The sequence below is a fragment of the Eumetopias jubatus genome, unplaced genomic scaffold, assembly GCF_037043125.1.
Source record: "Eumetopias jubatus isolate StellerSeaLion01/CBP00866 unplaced genomic scaffold, mEumJub1_p1.0 scaffold_10, whole genome shotgun sequence".
Classification (NCBI taxonomy): domain Eukaryota; kingdom Metazoa; phylum Chordata; class Mammalia; order Carnivora; family Otariidae; genus Eumetopias; species Eumetopias jubatus.
This window is the reverse complement of record NW_028274816.1, coordinates 101,914,466-101,939,857: the sequence shown is the minus strand read 5'-3', so window position 1 is coordinate 101,939,857 and position 25,392 is coordinate 101,914,466. Positions and strand designations below refer to the sequence as shown.

General features: G+C 44.6%; 1 protein-coding gene across 4 annotated transcripts in view; it reads right to left on the bottom strand.

Annotated features, from left to right (window-relative positions):
* Nucleotides 1-25,392, bottom strand: part of STAT3 (signal transducer and activator of transcription 3) — a 69,916-nt gene that overhangs the window by 7,310 nt on the left and 37,214 nt on the right. For all 4 annotated transcript variants that reach the window (XM_028093951.2, XM_028093954.2, XM_028093950.2 and 1 more), the window contains exons 2-19: nucleotides 22,737-22,886; nucleotides 21,304-21,448; nucleotides 20,237-20,335; nucleotides 14,539-14,634; nucleotides 14,269-14,350; nucleotides 13,976-14,070; nucleotides 13,636-13,787; nucleotides 10,103-10,261; nucleotides 9,901-9,993; nucleotides 9,004-9,063; nucleotides 5,195-5,224; nucleotides 5,002-5,095; nucleotides 4,841-4,888; nucleotides 2,727-2,810; nucleotides 1,505-1,603; nucleotides 1,270-1,405; nucleotides 417-469; nucleotides 86-180 (exon numbers count right to left, since the gene is read on the bottom strand). In XM_028093951.2, coding sequence (XP_027949752.1) covers nucleotides 86-180; nucleotides 417-469; nucleotides 1,270-1,405; nucleotides 1,505-1,603; nucleotides 2,727-2,810; nucleotides 4,841-4,888; nucleotides 5,002-5,095; nucleotides 5,195-5,224; nucleotides 9,004-9,063; nucleotides 9,901-9,993; nucleotides 10,103-10,261; nucleotides 13,636-13,787; nucleotides 13,976-14,070; nucleotides 14,269-14,350; nucleotides 14,539-14,634; nucleotides 20,237-20,335; nucleotides 21,304-21,448; nucleotides 22,737-22,864 — 1,748 coding nt within the window. In that variant the 5' untranslated portion in view covers nucleotides 22,865-22,886. The remainder of the gene's footprint in view (nucleotides 1-85; nucleotides 181-416; nucleotides 470-1,269; nucleotides 1,406-1,504; nucleotides 1,604-2,726; nucleotides 2,811-4,840; nucleotides 4,889-5,001; nucleotides 5,096-5,194; nucleotides 5,225-9,003; nucleotides 9,064-9,900; nucleotides 9,994-10,102; nucleotides 10,262-13,635; nucleotides 13,788-13,975; nucleotides 14,071-14,268; nucleotides 14,351-14,538; nucleotides 14,635-20,236; nucleotides 20,336-21,303; nucleotides 21,449-22,736; nucleotides 22,887-25,392) is intronic.

Genomic DNA, 25,392 nt, shown 5'->3' with positions numbered 1-25,392 from the left:
ACAGGGTCCCCACCACTGGCCTGCTGAGAGAGCAGGTGACTTCTTACACACGTGCACTCCGCCAGACACAAGAGTTTCAACCTACCCTTCATTCCAAAGAGCCAGGATGTACTTTTTCACAAGGTCAATGATATTGTCTAGCCAAACCCAGAAGGAGAAGCCTTTGCCAGCCATGTTTTCCTAAAGAAAAGAATAATAGGAAAAGCCAAGTCCACCCTCCCAGGCTTTTCCTTCCTCGGGGCACGATGCCACCAAAATCCCCAGGCCCATCTACCCTCAGGTAGGTCCCACTGACGGCGAGACCATGAGTCTTCAGCCTTTAAGCCTAGTCCCATCCACGACAACCTCACAGGTGAGCATTCTGTCTTACTCCCACTCCCACTAGCTGGCCACGAGGATTTAACAAGACAGCTTACTTTGCAAAATTTAGCCCATGTAATCTGACACCCTGAATAGTTCACACCAGGTCCTGAAGGAAAAAAAGAATAAAGTTTGAATCAAGGTCGTATTTCTTATAACAGAACCCACATTCATACACATCTGTCCCACAATGGGCCAAGAAACCATTGGCTTCCATGGTTTTGAAGGCTCCCACTGTCGTGCGCACGTGTGTGCACACGCACATACACACACACACACACCCGCACAAAACCCCATCATCTGGTCACCTGGGGTGTTGTTTAGCCTAGCGGAGGTGGTGGATGACATATCAAGTCTCTTTCCCCCTCTCCCCACCCCCTCCTCCTCCTCTTGCGTGGTGGATTGGGAACCAGCAGCACACGTGAATAAGCTGACAGTGTTAGAGGCTCACGTCTGGGGACAGCACAGGATAAAGCTGCTTTCAGTGCAGGTAGCATGTAAAATAGTGCACTAAATTTTTTTTTTCAGGAGGAAGTAAAAAACAAAACAAGCATCCAGTTTATTGAAGAAACGGACAGGGATGTCAAGCTTTTTACCTCTGCCTTCTAACAAGCACTTAAAAAATCTCTTCCTAAGGTTAGACAAAGTCGTGCTCTGGAAGGGTGGAGGGGTCCAGCCACCAGGAGAAAAGACATCTGCCTCCTACCTCAGAAATGATCACCAGGAGCCAAGCTTCCTCTGCCTCCCTAACTCCACTGGTCCCCCCAACCCCACCCCACCAACTGTGGGAGCGCATGCATTCTGGCCCCAGCACAGAGCCTCGCTCCGCCAATTTTCCTGAATGAACAGCCCCACAGGCCAGATTCCTTTTCTGAGGAGGGCAGCAGGGAAAAGAGCGAAAATGCTGACCTAAGAGTTTCTCTGCCAGCGTAGTCAACTGCTCGATGCTCAGCCCTCGCTTTGTGGTGGAGGAGAACTGCCAGCTCAGCACCTCGGCCACTTGATCCCAGGTGCCAATGGGGGGCTTGGTGAAAAAGTTCACGTTCTATTGAAAACGACACAGTTGCTCATTGAGATGAGACGGGGGTGCCTGATGACCCACATGAGGGACCACAACAACGGTTTCCAGAGGATGGGCGCCTACCTTGGGGTTGTTGGTCAGCATGTTATACCACAGAATTGATGCCCAGGCATTTGGCATCTGACAGATGTTGGAGATCACCACAACTGGCAAGGAGTGGGTCTGTGAAGAAAGTGGGGAATGAGTTGGGGAGGCAGAGGGCCCTCAAAGCTTTGAACATCTCTTCAGCCATACCTGCAGGTTTTGGAATAAAAGGATGTGCCGTGAACCACATCTACTGCCAACTTTTGGGGAAGAGCGTGGCTGAGTCAGCTCAACACCCAGAGGGGAGAGAGTGCCAAACATGGGCCACAGGGCCCAACCAGGAACTTGAGAATGTGACTTGCTCAAAGCTGGAACTCACAGCCCCCAGATTCCCCCTTTATAAAATCTGGAAGGCATTCTCTGAGAACTGCAGCTGTATCTACCCGTTAGACAGAGAGGCCCCAGGAGTCGAAGACGAGGATTCTTGCTTTCTTCAGCTCTATCTTTAACTTAAAGATCAAGAAAACTGGTAAAAGAGAATGCAAATGCCATGATTTCCTGTATACTAAGAACACTGGCTGTCTAAAGACTATTTTGCCCAAACTTTATAAAGTCAACTAGAACTAATTTCTAAATATAGATTTTCACATCAAATTTGCTGAAAGCCGACTTTATAGTTGACCCTATGGGGGTCAACATGGGTTTGAACTGCATGGGTCCATTTACACGTGGATGATTTTCTTTTTTTGATAAACAGAGTACAGTACTGTAAATGTATTTTCTCTTATGATTTTCTTAGCAACATTATCTTTTCTCTAGCTTACGTTATCGTAAGAATATATAAAACATATAACATACAAAATTGTGTTAATAAAAAGAATTAAAAAATTAAAAAAATTTTTAAAAATGTGTGTTAATAGACTATGTTATCAGGAAGGCTTCCAGTCAACAATAGGCTATTAGTTGTTCAGTCTGGGGGAAGTCAAAAGTTACACACAGATTTTCAACTGGGCAGGGGGTTGGCGCCCCTAGCCCCTGTGTTGTTCAATGGTCAACTGTATGTGCCTCTTCTAAGCACTCAAGCAAGACTCTACTCTCAGCTGGGATACTCTGGAGTTTTGGGAGAAAAACAAGCAAAAATAAACACAGTGCTGAGCAGAGAGTCATCACTCTACCTTCTGTAGAAAAAACCCCAACTAGAAGTTCTTGTCCCAAATCACCCCTGCATGCAGCCCTGTCCCAACTCTGTGTCAGAACTCACCTCAAGGTCAATCTTGAGGCCTTGGTGATACACCTCAGTCTCAAAGGTGATCAGGTGCAGCTCCTCGGTGACAATCAGGGAGGCCTACAATAACAAGAAGGACACTCTCTTCCTCACGGAGAACGGCCTTGGACACTAACAGCCATAGCTGAGGAGAGCAACAGGCCACAGCCACGCTGCGCCACGAAGGGTAGTCCACTAGGAGGCCACAGACACGCCGCCAGGGACACAACTCTGAGCACATGCTCTCTTCAACTCTAAGTGCTCTGATCCTCAACCTCATCTTTTACTGGTTCTTCAACCTCATCCTTTACTGGTTTTATTAGAAAATTACAGACCCAAGAGGTTATTTATAAAATGGGTAAGGCACAAAGAATAACAAAACAATGAACACCTGGACCCATTACCCAGTGTAAGAAAAAGACCATTACCACTGAGATTCTCAGGGTGCCCTTCCCCACCCCCATTCCTGTCCCTGCTCCCTCAGATCTAACTGCATTTTGTCTTTTGGGTTTATTATTTCCTAGCTTTTCTTTATGGCTTTACTTTATTTATATCGCTAAATAAGGTATGCGCTGTTTAGTTTTGGATGTTTGTGAACCTTATACAGATGGACCCATACCCTATGTATTGGGGTGACTCACTTTTGTATGCCTCACTTTTTGCGTCCATGGTTGTGAGAATCTGCTGGTTATTCATTTTCACAGTTATATAGTATTCCATCATAGGACTCTACCACAAATCCTTTATCCACTCTAGTGGTGATGGAGGGTTATATTTAGGACTTACCATCAGGCTGCTGTGACATTTTGTACATTGTCTCCTGCTACGTATGTCCAAAGAGTTCTCTATTGTTAAATCCTGGGATTGGCACTGCTGGTTCATTTTTTATAATGCCAAATTGTTTTTCTGAAGTGACAATTTATACTCCCACCAGCAATATAGCTACCTTATTTTCAGTAAGACTTCCCAATGAATTCTCAGAAACACAATGCCAATTCATTTTTAAAACACTTTCTTCCTAACTATAAAAATTATATATGTTCAGTTTAAAATGCAAATATTACGGAGATAGGATACAGTAGTCTTGGATACTAACAGCAGCATAAATACATCAACACTGTTTGGTATATATTCCTTGACAACTTTGGGATGCATACATGAATAGGCAAAAAACAGTGTAGTACACTTTTTAAACAAATATACTAATATACTATTCAAATTATTTTGCATCTTGCTTTTTCTTTTCTTCTTTTTTTTAATAGGTTCCACACCCAACGTGTGGGGCTTGAATTCACAATACCAAGATCAAGAGTCACACACGCTCTACCCACTGAGCCAGCCCAGGCGCCCTGCATCTTGCTTTTTTGAAACAAATATGCCACACACATTTTTCTATGTTGTTGTACTTCACTCTTAATAGTCAAGTACTGTCAATTCACTTTTTTTTTTTTTTTTAGGTCTGCTACATTTTAGAGAAGAGGGAAGACTGGCTTAGAGCATAAACACCAGAAAAAGAACAGGGTGTCACAATCTTTTCAAAAGAGTTAAAAACTAGTTTCTGGTCAAATTTACCTTTTTTTTTTTTTTTAAATAATTTATTCTTGACACTAAGCATTCGATAATCTGAATCAGAGGGAGGGAGACAATAAGGGAGATACGGGGGACCAGTTTTATTCTTTTTCTTAGGTATTTAACTCCGACTTATTACAACCTTTGATGCCACCGCAGTGAGAATAACAGGTCACCAAAAATGGAGCCAAGTCATTTGGGCTGGCAGAAGTTGGAAGGGGAATCTGGAAAGCCCCAGGCAAGGTGGAAAGCTTCTTTTCTACTAAATGGGTGTGGGTAAGTCAGCCAGGGACTTTCCACTCCTCCTTAAAGATGAGCCAACTCCCGCCAACTCCCGGGACAATCAAGGAAATGCTCCAAGCCGGAGCACTCCAGAGCAGCTATGACTTCTGACCATGTCATTCTGACCTGTGGTGATTTTTCTGGATGACTACAGCTTAACCACAGGTTGGTGTCTCTTATTCTGGGCAATAAGCAGCCTCTTGTTCTTTCCCCATCAAAGGAAACCCTCCCAGTTGGCTTTCATTCACAACAAAACTTACGTCACAATTGGCTCGGCCCCCATTACCACATCTTTGCTCTCTCAGGGTCTGTAAGAGAAGCAGGGAGCACCGGTGTCACATGAGGCTCCCCACCACCAACCTCCCCCAACTCCCTCTACAAGACGCCCTGGGAGACGGGGACCCAGGCTCCTGCCTCGTACCAGGTGTTTGAATTCTGCAGACAGGCTGCCGTTGTTGGACTCTTCCATGTTCATCACTTTCGTGTTTGTGCCCAGAATGTTAAATTTCCGGGATCTGAATCACAGCAGAGAAACCAACCATAGAGGTGACTGGGTAGCCAGAGGACAAAGTCAGATTAAACAGATCAAAAGGAAGCCTCCAGGCTGAACTTACCCTCTGAGAGCTGCAACATCCCCGGAGTCTCTGTTAAGAGTATAAACTGGTGTTAATAAAACTGGCCCTGTGTTTCTTCAAAAAATACCTGTCATTTACTCTGCTAGAAAAACCACTGTTCTCCCAGGAATTTCTGTAAACGATTCAATTACATTTTATATGTGACATATGACAACCCTCTCCATTCCTACCCAGCATCAATTCCCTCTTCCCAACAAACCCTTGGTTCTGCTCAAGTATCCTTCCCGTGCCCGCCTCCAGGGGATCCCGATCGTTAAGTACATCAGAGCAGAGTATGCCCACAGCGCAGTGGTCCTGGGGGTGAGGACATGACCTATGCCGTCTCACTCAGACTGGGAAGGAATTACAACCCAGGCTGGATTTACTTTCCACAGCTGCAACGGAATATGAGCAAGGAAGCATGGGACCTTAACTACCACAAGCAACCACACCGTAACTCATAACGGAATCTTACAAAGCCGGTAATACTTATGATGGCCGAGAAGGCAGAGGAAGATTCTGGGTCCTGGGTGACATAAGTGAATCACTAATCTCACTGTCAGGAACTTGCCCTAACTGCATTCCCAGTTACACTGGGCTGCAAATTTCCTTTATTATTTAAGTCACACTGGGTTTTCTCTAAAGGTTTACTACTACCAACAACTCAGATCATCCCATTTGATATTAGCTGGATATAGTCCTCCCAGCGTGTCCACTGTCTTTCAGCTCTATGTATTTGAATATACAGCTTTTTATATAGTCACATTTCTCAGTCTTCTCCTTTTTTCCTTTTTCATTTTAAGTACTGTTTTAAAAGTGCTTCTCCATTGCTATATATGCACTAATATAGCTCTAGATTTCCTTTTTAGAAAAAAAAATTTGGGGGGCGCCTGGGTGGCTTGGTTGGTTAAGCGACTGCCTTCGGCTCAGGTCATGATCCTGGAGTCCCGGGATCGAGTCCCGCATCGGGCTCCCTGCTCAGCGGGGAGTCTGCTTCTCCCTCTGACCCTCTTCCCTCTCGTGCTCTCATTCTCTCTCTCTCAAATAAATAAAAATAAAATCTTTAAAAAAAAAAAGAAAAAAATTTTTGTATTACAGCTTTGATATATAATCGATGAACAATAAAGTGCACTATTGAAAATGTATGTGGATAAGGTCTGACGTATGTATACATGCCACACATACCTGTGAAATCATCAGCACAAACCAGATAATGAACATACCCATCATCCCCAAAGTTTCCCCAGGCCCATTTGTAATCTGTTCCCAAATCCCACACTCTGCCCCACCTCTGCCCCCAGGCCACCACTGATCTGCTTTCAGTCACCATAGATTCATTTTCATTTCTAGAATTCTATATAAATGGAAACTGAAGTATGACTCTTTCTTTCTTGGTTTGGCTTCTTTCACTCAGTGTAATTATTTTGAGATTTCTTATGTGTTGCAAGTATTGATTATTCATTCCTCTTTATTGGTAAGTGATATTCCATTTATAGATACACCACAAATTATGATGCCCCAGTGGCACAATCGGTTAGTGCATGCTTACAGATATGCCACAAATTGTTTATTCATTCACCTATTAACGGACATTTGTGTACAGCCCTTTGTGTGCCTATATACTTTCATTTCTCTTGGGTTAATACCTCGGAGTGGAATGGTAGGCTCCTAGGGTAGGTGCCTGTTTAACTTCATAGGAAACTGCCAAATTCTTTTCCAAAGTGGTTTTACCATTTTGCGATTTTACCATCATTATATTATATATACATTCACCTATGCTTTTAAGATGCATGAGTTTAAACATATAGATACCTCTGATGGTTAGCAAACAGTAAAACTCAAGTTTCTCATTCAAATCCTCCCCAAGAGCAGGTTTTCCCAAAACTACTTCCTGAATAATCCATCCTTTACTCATTGATTATATAAACTTGAAGTCTATTTCTGGACTCAAGATTTTGTTTCAATGATCAATCAGTTTATTCCTGCCCAAGTAACACACTCATTTAGTAACTGAAACTCTACATTTTAATATCTGGCAGGGCATCTCCCCACACCGCTCCCATTTATTTTTATTCATTAAAAATTTTTTTCCTAGGGGCGCCTGGGTGGCTCAGTTGGTTAAGCGACTGCCTTCAGCTCAGGTCATGGGGTCCTGGGATTGAGCCCCACGTCTGGCTCCTTGCTCAGTGGGGAGCCTGCTTCTCCCTCTCCCTCTGCCTGCTACTCCGCCTGCTTATGTTCTCTGTCAAATAAATAAATAAAAATTCTTTAAATTCTTTAAAAAAAAACTTATAAAAAAATTTTTTTTTGAAAGTGGAATGGTGGTTGCCAGGGGCTGGGAGGATAAAGGAAACAGGGACTTGTTCAATGGATGTAAAGTTTCCACGTTGCAAGATGAAGAAGTTCTAGAGATCTGTTGCACAACGATGTGAATATATGTAACACCATACACTTAAAAATGAGTAAGATGGGCGCCTGGGTGGCTCAGTCGTTAAGCGTCTGCCTTTGGCTCAGGTCATGGTCCCAGGGTCCTGGGATCGAGCCCCGCATCGGGCTCCCTGACCCGCGGGAAGCCTGCTTCTCCCTCTCCCACTCCCCCTGCTCGTGTTCCCTCTCTCACTGTCTCTCTCTGTCGAAAAATAAATAAAATCTTAAAAAAAAAAAAGAATAAGATGGTAAATTTTATGTTAAAAAGTTTTACCGTAACTAAAGAACACATCCATTTTTTTTTTTAAACTATCTTTGTCGGGCACCTGGGTGGCTCAGTCAGTTAAGCCTCTGCCTTCAGCTCAGGTCATGATCCCAGGGTCCTGGGATAGAGTCCCACATCGGGCTCCCTGCTCAGTGGGGAGCCTGCTTCCCCCCTTCCCTCTGCCTCTCTCGCTGCTCATGCTCCCTCCCTCTCAAATAAATAAAATCTAAAAAAACCCCAAAAACAAAAACTATCTTTGCTTATTTTTCTCATCTAAGCTACAACTTGAAAAGCAAGTAAAGAGATTGTATTTGCATTTTGCTTGGTGCCACGTTAACTGAGAAGAATCAACATCTTTATAATAAAAGTCTGCAATCCAGGAATATGATTCATTTCATCACTTTTTACAATATCCCTTCTCATAAAATTTCATAATTTTCTTCCAATAGATCTTAAACATTTCTGTTAAGTTTATCACCATATATTTTTTTACTTTTTTGCTTATTGTGAAATCATTTTTTTCTATTATAATTTCTGACTGGTTAATGCTAATATATGGTTGAAATTATTAACTTTTGTTTATTTATTAAACCTACCATCTTCCTTAAGTCCCTTATTTTATTAGTAATTATTTTCCAGTTCATTCTCATGATAATTTCCAGATACTTATGTCACCAAAAATTAAGGATAATGTTCTTTTTTCAAATCTCTTCAAAGGATATGTGCATTTTAATTTTTGAAAAGTATAGTCAAATTTTGAAAAGTGTGTATTCAATTATGTGGTGAAGTATGGAACAATAAAAAGCATAAATTTTTCCTATATAGCCAGGGTTTTATATGGTATGCATAAATTACATTTATAGGTAAAAAATTAAAGAAAAAGGGGCACTGAGGGTCACAACAGCAATCACGACTCATATCTGTACCACCAGTTTTGTGGTTTTGTTCAGGCACGTAAATGACAATGCACTACAAGACTTTTGAAAACTTTTGTTCAAAGAATGAAGATCCCTGAATGGAGATAAAGTCTCTAAGTTCACATGATATCTGTCCAAGTTTTCATTTCTGTCTCTCATTTGAAAAAAGGAAAAAGAGAGTTAAGATACAGAGTACTTACTTGTCAATGCACACTTTAATTTTAAGCTGATAATTTAACTCAGGGAATTTGACCAGCAATCTGTTTCAAAAAAGGGAAAAAGAAAAGTTTTTGAGTAAAGAAAAAAATATCAGTTAAAAAAAAAAAAAGTCAGCAGGCTCCCCCAAGCAACTCCAACTTGAAGGAATATAAAATTCACAATGCTTTCTTTCTAAAAGGTAAATAAAGCACAATCCCAAATTCCTCTTCCTGCTAGTGCGTCTTTGACCTAAAGTTGAGTATCACCCCTTCAGGCCAAGAGGTACTGAAGGAAAGCCTAAGAACCTCGAACTTGGACAAAGTTGTGAGAGATTCACAAAAGGATAATAAAAGTCGTTTCATGAGAAATATTACGGGAATATGCGCTCTGCAGCTGGTATTCTTTCTGTTAAACCTGAAACCTAACACCAGGTTTCTGAGGGAAATTTCACTGCAGAAGGGCAAACCCCAACATACCTGCTCTGACTTGGGTGTAAAAGTCACACCCCGCCCTGCAAGGCCCACCACCCACCTGCTCCATGGCCTCTTAGCTTCCGTACTCGAAGCCTTACTTTTTCCCTTAAAATCCTTAGGGAAAAGTAGGCTCAAAGAACAGAAAATTACCAGCATTATTTTGCCTCTGTTGCAGGGCAGAAAGAGACACAAAGGCCTAAGACTATAGGGCTGAAATTATAGGAATTTGCCCAGGTAACCTCAAGAAGAGGTAACCATTCCTTGGCTTTTGACAAGGAGCAAGCTGATATTATGCCAACATATTCCATACCCACCATAGTACTACCTGTCATGCACAGAAAGAACAATCCTGGCCACCAACTCTGCTCTCGTCCCAAGAGCGTCTCTCAATAAAATATCTACCAAAAGAGCAAGTGCGGGGCCCACCTGACTTTGGTAGTGAACTGGACTCCAGTCTTGATGACTAATGGCCGGTCGGGATGCATGGGCATGCAGGGCTGCCGCTCAACCACGAAGGCACTGAAAGCAAAGAGAGGGACAGCAGTCCACACACTTCTTGGTGAACCAGTCTTTGTCCTGTGCCTCCGAAGCGAGGGGATGAGGGAAAGGAACCAGAATTCTAAGTTACCTTTTCATTAAGTTTCTAAATAGCTCTACAATCCTCTCCTCCAGCATTGGCCGGTGCTGTACGATGGGATCACCTTTGTAGGACACTTTTTGCTGCAACTCCTCCAGTTTTTTAATTTGTTGGCGGGTCTGAAGTTGAGATTCCGCTAATGAGGTTATCCTGCCAATAAAATAAGAAAGCCACTAGTTACCTCAGTGAGTGCACACCAATAAGCTGGAGAAGGGGCAGGGAACCCCACAGATGTAAACACCACCATGTAGTCCCCTAAAATAAGAAAGGGGAATTTTTTTTTATTGTGGTAAAATATACATTACGTAAAACTAATCATTTGAAAGTATATAATTCAATGGTATTAAATAAGAAAAAGTGGGGGGTGCCTGGCTGGCTCAGTAAGTAGAGCATGTGACTCCTGATCTCGGGGTCGTGAGTTCAAGCCCCATGGTGGGCATAGAGCTTACTAAAAAAAATAAAAATAAGAAAAAGGGAGGGTGCCTGGGTGGCTCAGTTAAGTAACTGCCTTTGGTTCAGGTCATGATCCTGGGATCCTGGGATCAAGTCCCACTTCAGGCTCCCCCTGCTCTACAGGGAGCCTGCTTCTCCCTCTCCCTCTGCCTGCCACTCCCCCTGCTTGTGCTGTCTCTCTCTCTCTCTCTGCCAAATAAATAAAATCTTTAAAAAAAAAATAAGAAAAAGGGAATCTGTTTTGTTTTTAAAAAATAGTCCCTTCCTAAAATTTAACATTCAAAGAGAGAGCTAGGCATAGAGGAAAAAGTGTTAAAACTTATACCCCAAAGAAGGGACTGGGTGGCTTAGTTGGTTAAGCATCTGACTTCCGCTCAGGTCATGATCTCAGAGTCCTGGGATGGAGTCTTGCATGGCACTCCCTGATCAGCAGGGACTCTGCTTCTCCCTCTACCTCTGCTCCATCGCCCCCCCAAATAAACAAAATCTTAAAAAAAAAAAAAAGAATGTGTTTTTTACAAAGCACTTAAGGGCGCCTGGGTGGCTCAGTCGGTTGAGCGACTGCCTTCGGCTCAGGTCATGATCCTGGAGTCCCGGGATCGAGTCCCGCATCTGGCTCCCTGCTCAGCAGGGAGTCTGCTTCTCCCTCTGACCCTCCCCTCTCTCATGTGCTCTCTCTCTCTCATTCTTTCTCTCAAATAAATAAAATCTTTTAAAAAAAATTTAAAAAGCACTTAAAACTGCTTTCAGTGAATTAACAAAATTCACGGTTAGTAAGGATGTGAACAAATAGGCTTTCTCATGTAGGGCCGTCCTAAATTTCCAATTTCATGCTTTACATGCTGGGTGCCCCTTTATGTCAACTTTCTCATAGTTTAAGCTGGTGCATCATGGGCATTGGTTGGGCTTTGCATGTCAAGAATGCTCACTAAGGGGGCGCCTGGGTGGCTCACTTGGTTAAAGCGACTGCCTTCAGCTCAGGTCATGATCCTGGAGTCCCGGGATCCAGTCCCGCATCGGGCTCCCTGCTCGGCGGGGAGTCTGCTTCTCCCTCTGACCCTGCCCCCTCTCGTGTGCTCTCTCTCTCTCTCATTCTCGCTCTCAAATAAATAAAATCTTTAAAAAAAAAAAGAATGCTCACTAAGGACCTGCTGCATGAATGAAAGCAAAAGAGCAGATAAAGAATGATCCCACTGTACCATACGATCCAGCAATTGCACTACTGGGTATTTACCACAAAGATACAAATGTAGGGATCCGGAGGGGTACGTGCACCCCATTGTTTATAGCAGCAATGTCCACAATAGCCAAACTGTGGAAAGAGCCAAGATGTCCATCGACAGATGAATGGATAAAGAAGATGTGGTATATATACACAAGGGAATATTATGCAGCCATCAAAAGGAATGAGATCTTGCCATTTGCAACGACGTGGATGGAACTGGAGGGTGTTATGCTGAGTGAAATAAGTCAATCAGAGAAAGACATGTATCATATGACCTCACTGATATGACGAATTTTTAACCTCAGGAAACAAACGGAGGGTTACTGGAGTGGTGGGGGGTGGGAGGGATTGGGTGGCTGGGTGATAGACATTGGGGAGGGTATGTGCTATGGTGAGCACTGTGAAGTGTGCAAGACTGTTGAATCACAGATCTGTACCTCTGAAACAAATAATGCAATATATGTTAAGAAAAAAAAAGAAGAAGATAGCAGGAGGGGAAGAATGAAGGGGAGTAAGTCGGAGGGGGAGACGAACCATTAGAGATGATGGACTCTGAAAAACAAACTGAGGTTTCTAGAGGGGAGGGGCATGGGGGGATGGGTTAGTCTGGTGATGGGTATTAAAGAGGGCACGTTCTGCGTGGAGCACTGGGTGTTATGCACAAACAATGAATCATGGAACACTACATCAAAAACTAATTCACAAACTAATGATGTACTGTATGGTGATTAACATAACAATAAAAAAATAAAAAAAAAGAATGATCCCACTGATGTGAAAATGTAGAGATGATGATCTTTTTTTTTTTTTTTTTTAAGATTTAATTTACTTGAGAGAGAGTGCACATGCGCTAGGGGTGAGGGGGGCAGAAGGACGGAGACAAGCCGATTCGGCACCGAGCATGCAGCCCAACATGGGGCTTGGCCTCAGGACCCTGAGGTCAGGACCTGAGCCGAAATCAGGAGTCAGACGCTTAACCGACTGAGCCACCCAGGCGCCCCTAGAGATGACGATCTTTATGTACATATGTACAATAGCTGACGGCTAGAGGGACGGCCATCGAAATTCTAGCTGTAGGGACCTCTGAATGATTGGTTTTTAAGACTTTTCTTCTCTTTATTAATTTTCTGGGTATGAACTTTTTTCCCTTATAAAAAGCATGTCTCATTTTAGATTATTAGAATAACTAAAATTCAAACTTTGGTTTGGGCTACGTAGTTAAACCAAAAGCTTTATTTAAATTATTAAATAAAACAGGGGCGGCTGGGTGGCTCAGTCAGTTGGGCATCCGACTCTTGGTCTCGGCTCAGGTTGTAATCTTGCAGGCATGGGGCTCTGCACTCAGCATGGAGTCGGCTTTGAATTCTGTCTCTCCCTCTTTCTCTGCCGTTCCCTCCACATGCTTGCTCTCTCTCAAATAAATAAAACATATTTAAAATATAGCAACATAAACAAATTTTTATTAACAAATTGTCCAAATAAAGTAAAACTCTTCAGACTTTAACTCTTAGGCTTGTTTTTTCTTAAGATTTTATTTATTTCAGAGAGAGAGAGTGTGAGCGCACACAAGCAGGGGGAGGGGCAGAGGGAGAAGGAGAGACAGAAGCAGATGCCCCACCGAGTAGGGAGCCCAACTCGGGGCTCGATCCTAGGACCCTGCGAGCAGGACCTGAGCCAAAGGCAGACCCTTCACTGACTAAGCCACCCCGGCACCCCTAGGCTTAATGTGAGGTACATCAAAGTCTGCATCTGTGGGATGGACTCCAACTCCTGAGTCTGCCATTAGGACCGTAATTTTAGCACAGCATTCTAGAAAGAAAGGAAACTTTCCTCCGTCATCTTTTACCAGTTTTCTAGGCGATCTAGGCAGATGTTGGGAGGGCCTCCAATGCACGCAATCTGTTGCCGCCTCTTCCAGTCAGCCAGCTCTTCGTCGGTGAGCGTTTTCTGCACATACTCCATCGCTGACAACAGCCCCGCCAACTCACTCACAATGTTCTGGTTGGAAACCCAAAGTCAGAAAACATTTCCTCAGACCATCTCTAACCACACTCTTTAGTCAATTCCAGAGAAGGAACTTTAATATTAGACGCCAGGCAAGTTCTGCCACGAGACGCCGTGACCATGCAGGTGCGGGGGGGGGGGGGGGGGAGGGGCCGGCAGGGGAGGCAGTCAAATGCCCTTACGCGCCGCATCTGGTCCAGCGCGGTGAGCATCTGCTCCAGCTGCTGCATCTTCTGCCTGGTCACTGACTGGTTGTTCCCATTCAGATCTGGCATGTCTGTGGGTGAAGGAAAACCCCCGTGACCCGATGGAATACTCGGATCCTCAACAGCTGCGCTCGCATAAGCACCAGGAGCCCCTGTGCACCACCTCCGCCCCTGCCACAAACTCAGAGCAGACGCGAAATATGGACGTCCGGGAACTCAGGTGACAACCTCACTTTCTACAGATTTTAATGTCTCTAATAGTCACTTGCCTCCTTGACTCTTGAGGGTTTTATAGTTGAAATCAAAGTCATCCTGGAGATTCTCGACCACTTTCATTTTCTGTTCTAGATCCTGTTTAAAACGAACACACAAACCAAACCAAACCAAACCAAAACAAAAAGACAGAAGTGAGCAAGATTTTCCTGGGAAGGGGGAAAGCTTCTGAGAATTAAAATGAAGCCAAAACCTCAAAAAAGACACATGCAGGACCCACAGGCAATGTCCCCAAGGAAAGGCTTCCTGCCCAAGACTTGCTTCACCTGTACTCGCTTCCGAACATCCTGTAGGTGCTGCTCCAGCATCTGCTGCTTCTCCGTCACCACAGCGGCTGTGGGGTGGTTGGCCTGGCCTCCTTGCTGCCAGAAAAGGGAATCAACACACATGTGAACGCAGGAAGTATGAGGAGAAAGAAAAATACCTCTGTCCAGTTGCCCATCCCATCCACCACCCTTCCTGTTTGGCTGAGGTGCTGCTGCCACTGGGCGGGGAAGGGAAACAGAGGCACTGTTCCAGGCGTCGTCAGCATGGTGCAACCGCTCTCCCGAAGTTTGGCCTGTGCCCTTGCCTTTTTACCTTAGGCCAACTCTAAAGCCACTCTGGGTTGCACTAGGGGACTACATGGGGAGCTAAGACATGGTCCCTACCTTCGAAAACCTCATTCTAGGTTAAGTACGTTAAAAAATTCAGAACTGGGGCGCCTGGGTGGCTCAGTCGGTTAAGCGTTTGCTTCCAGCTCAGGTCATGATCTCCAGGTTCTGGGATCGAGCCCCACATCGGGCTCCCTGCTTGGCAGGGAGTCTGCTTCTCCCTCTGCCTCTGTCCCTCCCCCCTGGCTCGTGCTCTCTCGTGCTCTCTCTCAAATGAATAAATCTTTTTTTAAAAAATCAGAACAGGGCGCCTGGGTGGCTCAGCTGGTTGGGTGGCTGCCTTTGGCTCAGGTCATGGTCCTGGAGTCCCGGGATTGGGTCCCGCGTTGGGCTCCCTGCTCGGCGGGGAGTCTGCTTCTCCCTCTGACCCTCTTCCCTCTCGTGCTCTCTATCTCTCATTCTCTCTCTAATAAATAAATAAAATCTTAAAAAAAAAATCAGAACAGGGGCACCTGGGTGGCTCAGTTGTTAAGCATCTACCTTTGGCTCAGGTCATGGTCCCAGGGTCCTGGGATCGAGCCCCACATCTGGCTCCCTCCTCAGTGGGGAGCCTGCTTCTCCCTCTCCCACTCCCCCTGCTTGTGTTCCCTCTCTTGCTGTGTCTCTCTGTGTCAAATAAATAAATAAAATCTTTAAAAAATTTTCAGAACAGTTATGATAGCAGATCTTGGATGCCTATTTAGTATAGGTGGTATCCAACACATTTCTGTGGTGTAATAAAAAACCACTGTCCCAGAGGTGAAATGCCATAAGAAGAGAGAACACCTCACAGGAGAAGGGGAGGATGGTACCTTGAAAAGGTTAAAAAGCACATGAAATATGAACATGGTAAATTTTGTCAAAGTAGTAGGATATCTGGGGCACGTGGCTGCCTTAGTTGGAGGAGCTTGTGGCTCTTGATCTCAGGGTGGTGGGTTCAAGCCCCACACTGGGTATAGACTACTTAGAATGAATAAATCAATAAAAACTTCAAAAAAAAAAAGGAATAAGATACCTGACCCCCAAAAAAGACCACATAGGGGTGCCTGGGTAGCTCAGTCTGATAAGCAGCCAACTCTTGATTTCAGCTCAGGTCATGATCTCAGGGTTGTGGGATCGAGCCCCACATCGGGCTCTGTGCTCAGTGGGGAATGTGCTAGAGATTCTCTCCCTTTCCTGCTGTCCCTCCCCCTGCTTAAGTGCTTACCCTCTCTCTCTCAAATAAATAAATAAATCTTTTTATTTTATTTTTTAAAGATTTTATTTATTTGAGAGAGAGAGAGAGAATACAAGCAGGGAGAAGGAGAAGCAAGCCAGACTTCCTGCTGAGCAAGGAGCCTGACATCATGACCTGAGCCGAAAGCAACACTTAACCGAATGAGCCACCTAGATGCCCCTAAATAAATCTTTTAAAAAGAAAAAAGCTGCAGTGATCAAGACAGTGAATATTGGTACAGGACTGAGGTATCAACCAGTGGAACAAAACTGAGAGTCCAGGAAAGACATCATAGACCCAGTTTTCCAAACTAGAAATTCTCAGTCTCAAAGACAGACTTCACACTGATTCACCAAATCCTCCTGGCTCTGTGCTCTGTAATCACGCAAACAGATCTCTAGCTCCACCGGCTCAGCTCAAGCCCCAACTATTGATCTCTTTGCCTCTAGTCTCTCTCATTTCCAGTCTGTTCCCTACACTGCTACCAGGAGTCTCCAAAAACAAAATAGACCCACACATGCCAGCTCTATGGAGACCCATTCTCTCCTTTTCCAGCGGTCCCCATCCAAGTCCACAGAACACAAACCTCCCTGAGAAGTTTAGGGAAGCCAACCACCACCCCGATTTATTCTCTTCACAGGGGGAGTGACTCATCTGATCAGTGAGATTAGAAGACTCTGCATGCACAGATCTTCGAAGAACCTAGCACTTTAGCTGGTGCCTCTCTCCTCCACCGCTGCCTTCCTGGGGCACACCCAGGGCAGGAGTGAGGGCCTGGTTTCTAGAAGCACTTCTAGAGACCGCTCGCTCTGTGTTCAGTGGGCATTCATCTCTGGTCTCTGAAGCTCCATATGGATGGCTGGGGACGTGTTGCTCTGCAAACCTAATCTCTCCACCCCCAGATCTAACACAGGGGCAGGCATCAGAAATCCCCAACGGTTACCTGCCAAACCATGTTTTCCAGTCTTGTTTTACCAACAATACAGCTGACAGTTTACTGCTTTCGACTGCCATGTCTATTTCTAAATTGGTATTGCACTTAAAGGGGAACAGACCTGGTTCACTGCCACCCACAGAAGTCCACCTCTAGCACCTTCGTAAAAACCTGCTGGCTCCCACTGCTCCCAGGGATATACATCTCAACCCAGCACCGACCGATGCTTCACGCAACCTGATGACAAGTGAAGCCTTCCTCCCTGTGTTCCAGTCACCCCCAAACTACCCACTCTTCCCCACATACAGCGTGCTCCCCACACACCGTCCACTCAGCCTGGCATGCACTTCTGCCCAAAAACAGCCCAACCCCTTCACCTTCAAACTCAGTGCAACCGTTAGCTCTCCTGTAAAACCTTATTCAACTTCTGTAGGCAAAATTATTCACATCTTCCTCTGTGTTTCTCTCACTTTGAGTGTTTGTCTACCTATCGTTCCAACTAGACTGACAGCCCTGCTTGGCAGGGCTCACATCTACTTGTCTTCCTAGCTCCTGGTGCTTGACCCATAAAAGACACGTAAGAATATGCCAGAAGGGGCACCTGGGTGATCAGTCGTTAAGCGTCTGCCTTCAGCTCAGGTCATGATCCCAGGGTCCTGGGATCGAGTCCCCCATCAGGCTCCCTGCTCAGTGGGAAGCCTGCTTCTCCCTCTCCCTCTGCCCCTGCTTGTGTTCCTTCTCTCGCTGTGTCTCTCTGTCAAATAAATAAATAAAATCTTAAAAAAAAAGAATATGCCAGATGATGTAAACAGAGAAAATAACAGAAAGGCCCGGGTTGAGGACTCTAGGATCCAATTTGTAGTTCTAGATCAAGGGCCGCAAACTTTCCCTATGAAAGCCGGGTGGTAAATATTTTTGGCTTTGTGGGTCATCCAGTCTCTGTTGTAAATACTCAGCTCTGTCACTGCAGCACGCAAGCAACCACAGACAACATGTACATAAAGGGGTGGGGCTGTGTTCCCCAAAATTTCATTTACAAAACAGGCATGGCAAGCTGGACTGGGGCCACAGGGACTGTTTGCCAACCCCGGGTCTATAGGATTGGGAATATCCGTAGGGCACTTACTGCTCCCTTGCCTCTTACTAGAAATTTGGGAGCCTCTACCCAAATTGGCTTAAACTGAATATTTTTATCTTATGGGACAGGATGAACACATTATGGTTCTCCAGGACAGAAAACTCCAGTGATGCAGGGGTGAGTGGCTCTCTGCTAACCTCCCCGTCTCCAGTGTCTCAAACAGTGAGTGTTCTCAGTTCCCCCTCACCCATATCTGAGCACATGAGTGCTCTGCTGAAAGTTCCTCAGGGGGTTCTCATTTCTTACAGTCATGGTGATGGGGACAATGATGTGACAGTGATCGTGACAGCAGGAGCAGAGAGCAGTTAATGTTTACTTGGCAGGTACATGGCAGGCACCATTACATAGTTCTATGAAGTAGGTACTGTCATCATTCCCATGGGAGGCACATTCCCACAGCATGAGGTTATACAGCAAGGGGCACAGCTGTGAGGCTCAAACCCAGGCAGTCTGGCCCCCGGACCCTTGTGGTAAACTGCTCTTCCAAAGCCCAGCTGCTGGGCATGACTAACTAAAGAGGTGTTCAGAATAGGGCCCTTGACCTTTCCTTATCCAACCAGATGCTGAATTTTCCACAACTCCTCCCAACAATATATGCATTAATGTTTCCCTGTCTGAACACGATCTTCTCTCTGCCTGGCGTGCTCGCTCCTCATCAGCCTGGTGTACTTGTCATCAGCCTTAAGTCTTGGCTCGGACACAATCTCTCTCTCTCTGTGATACCTTCCCCGACTCCCTCAGTTAGACTTAGATGTCCTTTCTTTTATGTTCCTGCTACATCTTTGTCTTGTAAGGGAAAAAACTGTACACTTCTGTTCATAGCAGCATTATTCACAATAGCCAAAAGGTGGATGCCACCCAAGTGTCCCTCAACAGATGAATGCGTAAACAAAATGTGGTCTATGTACCACAATAATGTACATTATTCAGCTTTTGAAAAGCAGGAAATTCTGACACGTGTCACAACAAGGATGAACTGTAAAGAATTATTATGGTATGCGAAGTTCTAGATGTCCTAGATATATATGTTTATCATGTATCAATATAAGTGATATGTCTTTCATATATCAACATAAGTGATGAAAGTAGCATCGAACTGTTCCTCAATGGGCCAGTTAAGTGTCATGTTATCTCCCTTCCCTAAGCTAACTGTATCTCTAGCTCTAGTGAGTGTATTCTCAAACTTAACCCCAAAAGAGAAATGCATATGAACCTGAATGATTCAACCCCAAAGCATCTCCAAGGTGGCACTCAAGAAGAGTACATTATCATACTCCACTGGTGCAAATGTGAACTGTTACAGCCTTTGGGGAAAGGAATCTAGATCTATAAAATTAAAATATATACACCCTTTGACCTAGTGATTCCATGCCTAGAAATCTATCATAGAGAAATCAAACCACAGATATATAAAGTTGTAAAGGGAGACATTGCAGTAGTGTTTATAAGGGGGGAAAAAAACCAACCCAGAATGAAGCAAATGTCTATCAAAGAGAGAATAACTGAATACATTACAGCAAATCCACACCATGGAATATTATGCAGCAAATAAAGAAAATGACTTAGCTTTATACTACTTGACTTGGAAGGATTTACATGATATAATATTAAATGAAAAAAGCAAGATGCAGAGAAGTACACTCATTTAAATATGGGGTGTGTGTGTGTGTGTGTGTGTATTTTCTGTAGTTTATATGAGCCTGGAGAAAGGTATGGAAGGATATACACCAGACTATTCATGTTGGTTTTTTGGGAAGAGATAATAAAGAGAGGGAGTGACATTTCAGATTTTTGTAAAACTTTCTTCCTTATACTATTGTGTCAAATTTTATTTTATTTTTTTTAAGGAGAGTGCATTATGTACTCAAGAAAAAAACAAAACAAAACAATTATTTTCATTGTTTAAAAGAAAAAAAACCTGAAACATCCACTTCTACCACAGAGGTCGGTACACACCCTAATGACCGTGTAAGAGCAAGCACGTCTCTGGACACAAGAAGGAAAGTGCGTCTTCAGTGGTGCTTTGTTTCTTCCCATGTCTCACCTGGGCCGCAGTGGCTGCAGTTTGGAGCAGGCGGGACTCTTCCCACAGGCACCGGGCCACGATTCGGGCAATCTCCATTGGCTTCTCCAGGTATCTGCTCTATAAGTTGGAGAGAGAGAATGAAAAGTAGCAGTAGACTAAGGAGACGTGGACCCAGAGTATTACATCTACTACATGAAACAATAAAATGAGGGCCTCAGAGCCTGACCACCACCAGTGGGAGATGGAGGGGAGAACAGAAAAAAATCACATGAGCTGTACTTCTGTGACAGAAGGCAATGTTAGTCTGAGTCTTTGGACAGTATGTTATCCTTACATGGAGGTGACAGACCTTGTCCCAGAGTATCCAATTACGGTCAAACATTTAACATTCAAAAATAAGTCATCTGGGGCATCTGGGTGGCTCAGTCAGTTGGGCGTCTGACTCTTGATTTCGGCTCAGGTCATGATCTCAGGGTCGTGAGATCGAGTCCCAAGTCGGGCTCCATGCTGGGTGTGGAGCCTGCTTAAGATTCTCTCTCTCTCGGGGTGCCTGGGTGGTTCAGTCGTTAAGCGACTGCCTTCGGCTCAGGTCCTGATCCCAGGGTCCTGGGATCGAGTCCTGCATCAGGCTCCCTGCTGGGCGGGAAGCCTGCTTCTCCCTCTCCCACTCCCCCGCTTGTGTTCCCTCTCTCTCTGTGTCTCTCTCTGTCAAATAAATAAATAAAATCTTTAAAAAAAAAAAAAGATTCTCTCTCTCTCCCTCTGTCCCTTCCACCCCCCTTCCTTTCTAAAAAAAATAAAAATAAAAATAGCAAAGTAAGTCATCTTCCTATGAAACCACTGGTTCTGATCATGTTATTAACATGCCAACGTAACAATTATGTGATTACTCCAGTGGACAAAAGAAGTGGATTTCAGATAATGATGCTCAAGGATGGGTATACAGAGGTTTGAGGAAGGGCTAATAATTTCTCCTTTGATTTAAAGTACAAGATAGGATCTCATTACCTAGGCCAATGAGAAAAGAAATACTTCCTGGACAGAAAGCTAACACCCTACTCTGCAGGGGCAGTCTCTGATCCCACCTGAAGGAACTGCTTGATTCTCCGTAGATTGTGCTGATAGAGAACATTTGACTCCTGTAGGAAACGGCTGTACTGCTGGTCAATCTCACCCAAGAGATTATGAAACACCAAAGTCGCATGTGATTCTTTGCTGGCCGCATATGCCCTAGGAAAAGGAAGAAGGATACAGAACGATTCTGAAACCTACACACATCGGCATATGCGTACACGCACGCGTAGAAATCACCATCAAGGAGGGAAGAAAACAAGACAAACCTGATGCTTTAACCCACCCATCACTTTGGATTCACCTTCCTCAGCAATATGAAGTATCATGAATTCAATGATTATTAACAATTATTCCAGATACTCTTAGCCACTGCCACAGTCTATACTTATAAAATATTCAAGTGAAGTGGACAGACATGCTGTTTTGCTTTTAAATTCTCAGTCAGTCTGGAGTCAGATTATTAGTAGCAAATAAGCAAACCCAGGCTGGGATGGCCCATCTCCATCATCTCTGACTCACCTCCCTGGCCCCTTACCAAATTCTAGAAAAACTAGGTCATAGGCCTGCATTAAATGAAAATTAATAGGTGGATCTGAACACATTAAAATGAAGGGAAAAAAGGGGCGCTCTTGGTTTCGACTCAGGTCATGATCCCAGGGTTGTGAGATGGAGCCCATGTCAGTTCCGCACTGGGCGTGGAGCCTGCTTAAAATTCTCTCTCTCCCTCTCCCACTGCCTGTTCCCTGCTCTCTCTCTCTAAGAAAGAAGGGGAAAAAGTGAAGGAAATGGTCCTTGGAATTCTGGGCCATTATCTCCTCTACGAACAAGTCTATTTCTCTTACTCTGTGTCTCCTTCCTTTAATTAAAGGGGAATCAGAATTATGGACCCAAATCTCTACCCATGAGAGAACTCTCATTGAGTTAAAAAATATTTGTAGCACATCCCTGGAGTGTCAGAACACACAGAGGATCTCGCCAAGGAAACGAGATCCAAATCAGCCTTCAAAACATCTACCACCGGGGCACCTGGGTGGCTCAGTCGTTAAGCATCTGCCTTCGGCTCAGGTCATGATCCCAGTGTCCTAGGATTGAGCCCCGCATCGGGCTCCCTGCTCAGTGGGAAGCCTGCTTCTCCCTCTCCCACTCCCCCTGCTTGTGTTCCTGCTCTTGCTGTCTCTGTCTCAGTCAAAACAAAAACAAGTATCTTACCACCAAGCAGGCTGCTGTTCCAGGTGCCAAAAGACAGTTGCCCGCACACACTTCTACTGTAGAAAACGTTTCCACGAGACTGAGAGTACCTCTTTATCTCCTGATCTCTTTCACCCCATCCCCTATACCCATTAAGTTTTTTGATGAAATAGCACAGAGTTAAGCTAGAACAGGTTATGTCTCTTGACTCAAACCCAAACCTGACACTTTGGGGAGTTTCTCAGGAAGGACTTACCAGTCTTGACTCTCAATCCAAGGGGCCAGAAACTGTCGCAGCTCCATCGGGAAGCTGTCACTATACAGCTGATGAAGCTGCTCCAGGTACCTCGTGTCGAGCTGCTGTAGCTGATTCCATTGGGCCATCCTGTGGCAATCGGGGTCCCAACTGCAAACCAAAGTGTCCATATGGTCACTGTGAGCCTTAGTAGGAGGAAACAACCTACAAACACCCCATCTACCCAATACAGGCATCAGGTCTGTGATTAGGGATAAAAGGTGATTGGGACAGAATCCTGTGTTTCTCCTAGTTGACAACACAAGACACATCCGCAGTCTCTGCCTCTGGAAGCACATCACACAGCTTCTCCTCCACTGGGATGCCAATGTGGGCGTGGCATCTGCCAAGTTCCAGGATCCATTATCTACCAGATGTATGTGAAGTTGAAAAATAACTTAACTTCCAGATTTCCACTTCCTCATCTCTAAAACAGAGAGACCATCATTCCCATCTCTCGTGGCTGTTGAGATATTTCTAAAGAACTCAGCACAGTACATGGCATACAACGATGCTCAACAAATGTCAGCTCCTTTCTTTCCACCCTAACCCCCCTTCTAAGAGGGTGAACTGGAAGGTATAGATAACAAACCTAGAGTAAGATCAAAAGGTGGGATGTGGCTGTTTAGGGAAGACAGAGCTAATTCTAAGAATACAGGTTTAAGCGTATAAGCAAGGACCTGCCTGGGATTCTCCCACTCAATGAAAAGCAATTTTTTTTTAAAGATTTTATTTATTTATTTGAGAGAGAGAGTGAGAGAGAGAGAGCACATGAGAGGGGGGAGGGTCAGAGGGAGAAGCAGACTCCCTGCTGAACAGGGAGCCCGATGCGGGACTCCATCCAGGGACCCCAGGATCATGACCTGAGCCGAAGGCAGTCGCTTAACCAACTGAGCCACCCAGGTGCCCAAAAGCAATTTTGTTTTTAAAAGTTCTCAGTTGGGGGGCGCCTGGGTGGCTCAGTCTTTGAGCATCTGCCTTCGGCTTAGGTCATGATCCCAGGGTCCTGGGATCAAGCCCCACATCGGGTTCCCTGCTCCGCGGGAGGCCTGCTCCTCACTCTCCTACTCCCTCTGTTTGTGTTCCCTCTCTCACTGTCTCTCTCTCTCTCTGTCAAATAAATAAATAAATAAATAAATAATCTTTATTATTACTATTTTTTTAAGATTTTATTTATTTGACAGAGAGAGCGAGAGAGCACAAGTAGGGGGAACAGTAGAGGGAGAGGGAGAAGCAGGCTCCCCGCCAAGCAGGGAGCCCGATGCGGGGCTCGATCCCAGGACCCTAGGATCATGACCTGAGCTGAAGGCAGACGCTTAACCATCTGAGCCACCCAGGTGCCCCTAAATAAATAATCTTTAAAAGTTCTCAGTTGAGGGGCGCCTGGGTGGCTCAGTCGGTTAAGCATCTGCCTTTGGCTCAGGTCATGATCTCAGGGTCCTGGGATCGAGTCCCGCATTGGGCTCCCTGCTCGGCGGGGAGCCTGCTTCTCCCTCTCCCTCTGCCACTCCCCCTGCTTGTGCTCTCTCTCAAATAAATAAATAAAAATCTTTAAAAAAAAATAAAAAAAAAATAAAAGTTCTCAGTTGGGGATGAGAAAGAAGAGAAGCTAAATACCAGTCCTACAAGTTGTCCCAAAGCTCACAAATACCCCAGAGAAATGCTGGTTTCTCTGATCACCTTTCCTCTTCTTTGTGAATAGCTTGGTCACAGAAATATCAATACAGACCAGTCAGAAGAACTTGTCAAAATAACTAAGAGTAATAGCCAAAGACTAATATATGTACAGATCAGAGTATCCAGAGATGATTCTCTGGGATTGTGAGAACACTGAATGAAAGACTGAATGCACACAAACACGTACACTTATCTAGAGCTCTTGATTTATTTCTCAGAGAAGGTGAGAAGAGGCACCCTCATAACTGCTCCTTTCATAAAAAGTATGGAGCAAACTGGTGACAAAACCAGCAGGCCTTCTGTTCTCAAAGCAGCAAGTGTAATGGCAGCTAAGTGGTTCAGGCTCAGGTTTTCGTACAGAACCCTGTGCTATAGGTCTCCCTCGTCCTCGGCGGGGACACACACAGAAGACCCCGCCTGCCGCTGCAAAGGTGCCATCACCTGGCCGAGCTCTCACGCACACGTTCAGGAAGGCACAGGCAGTACCTTCCCAGTGGTCTTTTACACCGAATAATGAACAACCTAAGGCAGCAACTATCCAACAGAGATGTAATGCAAGCCACGTACAGAATCTTAAATTTTCAAGTAGCCATATTAAAAAACTAAAAGGAAACAAGTAAATTAATTTTAATGACATATTTTACCTAACCCAATATATCCAAAAATGGGGCACCTGGCTGGCTCAGTCAGTAGAGCATGCAATTCTTGATCTTGGGTTCACGAGTTCAAGCCCCACGTGGGGCATGGAGCCTACTTTAAAAAATAATAATAAAAGAAAGCTTAAAATACTTAAATATAATGTTATCTCCTCAACATGTAATTGCACAAAAATTAATGAGATACTTTACATTCTTCTTTTGGTACTAAGTTCTCTAAATCCAGTGTGCACTTTTACACTTACAGCACAGATCTGAGGCATTTCCCTCCTCATGGGCTTAAA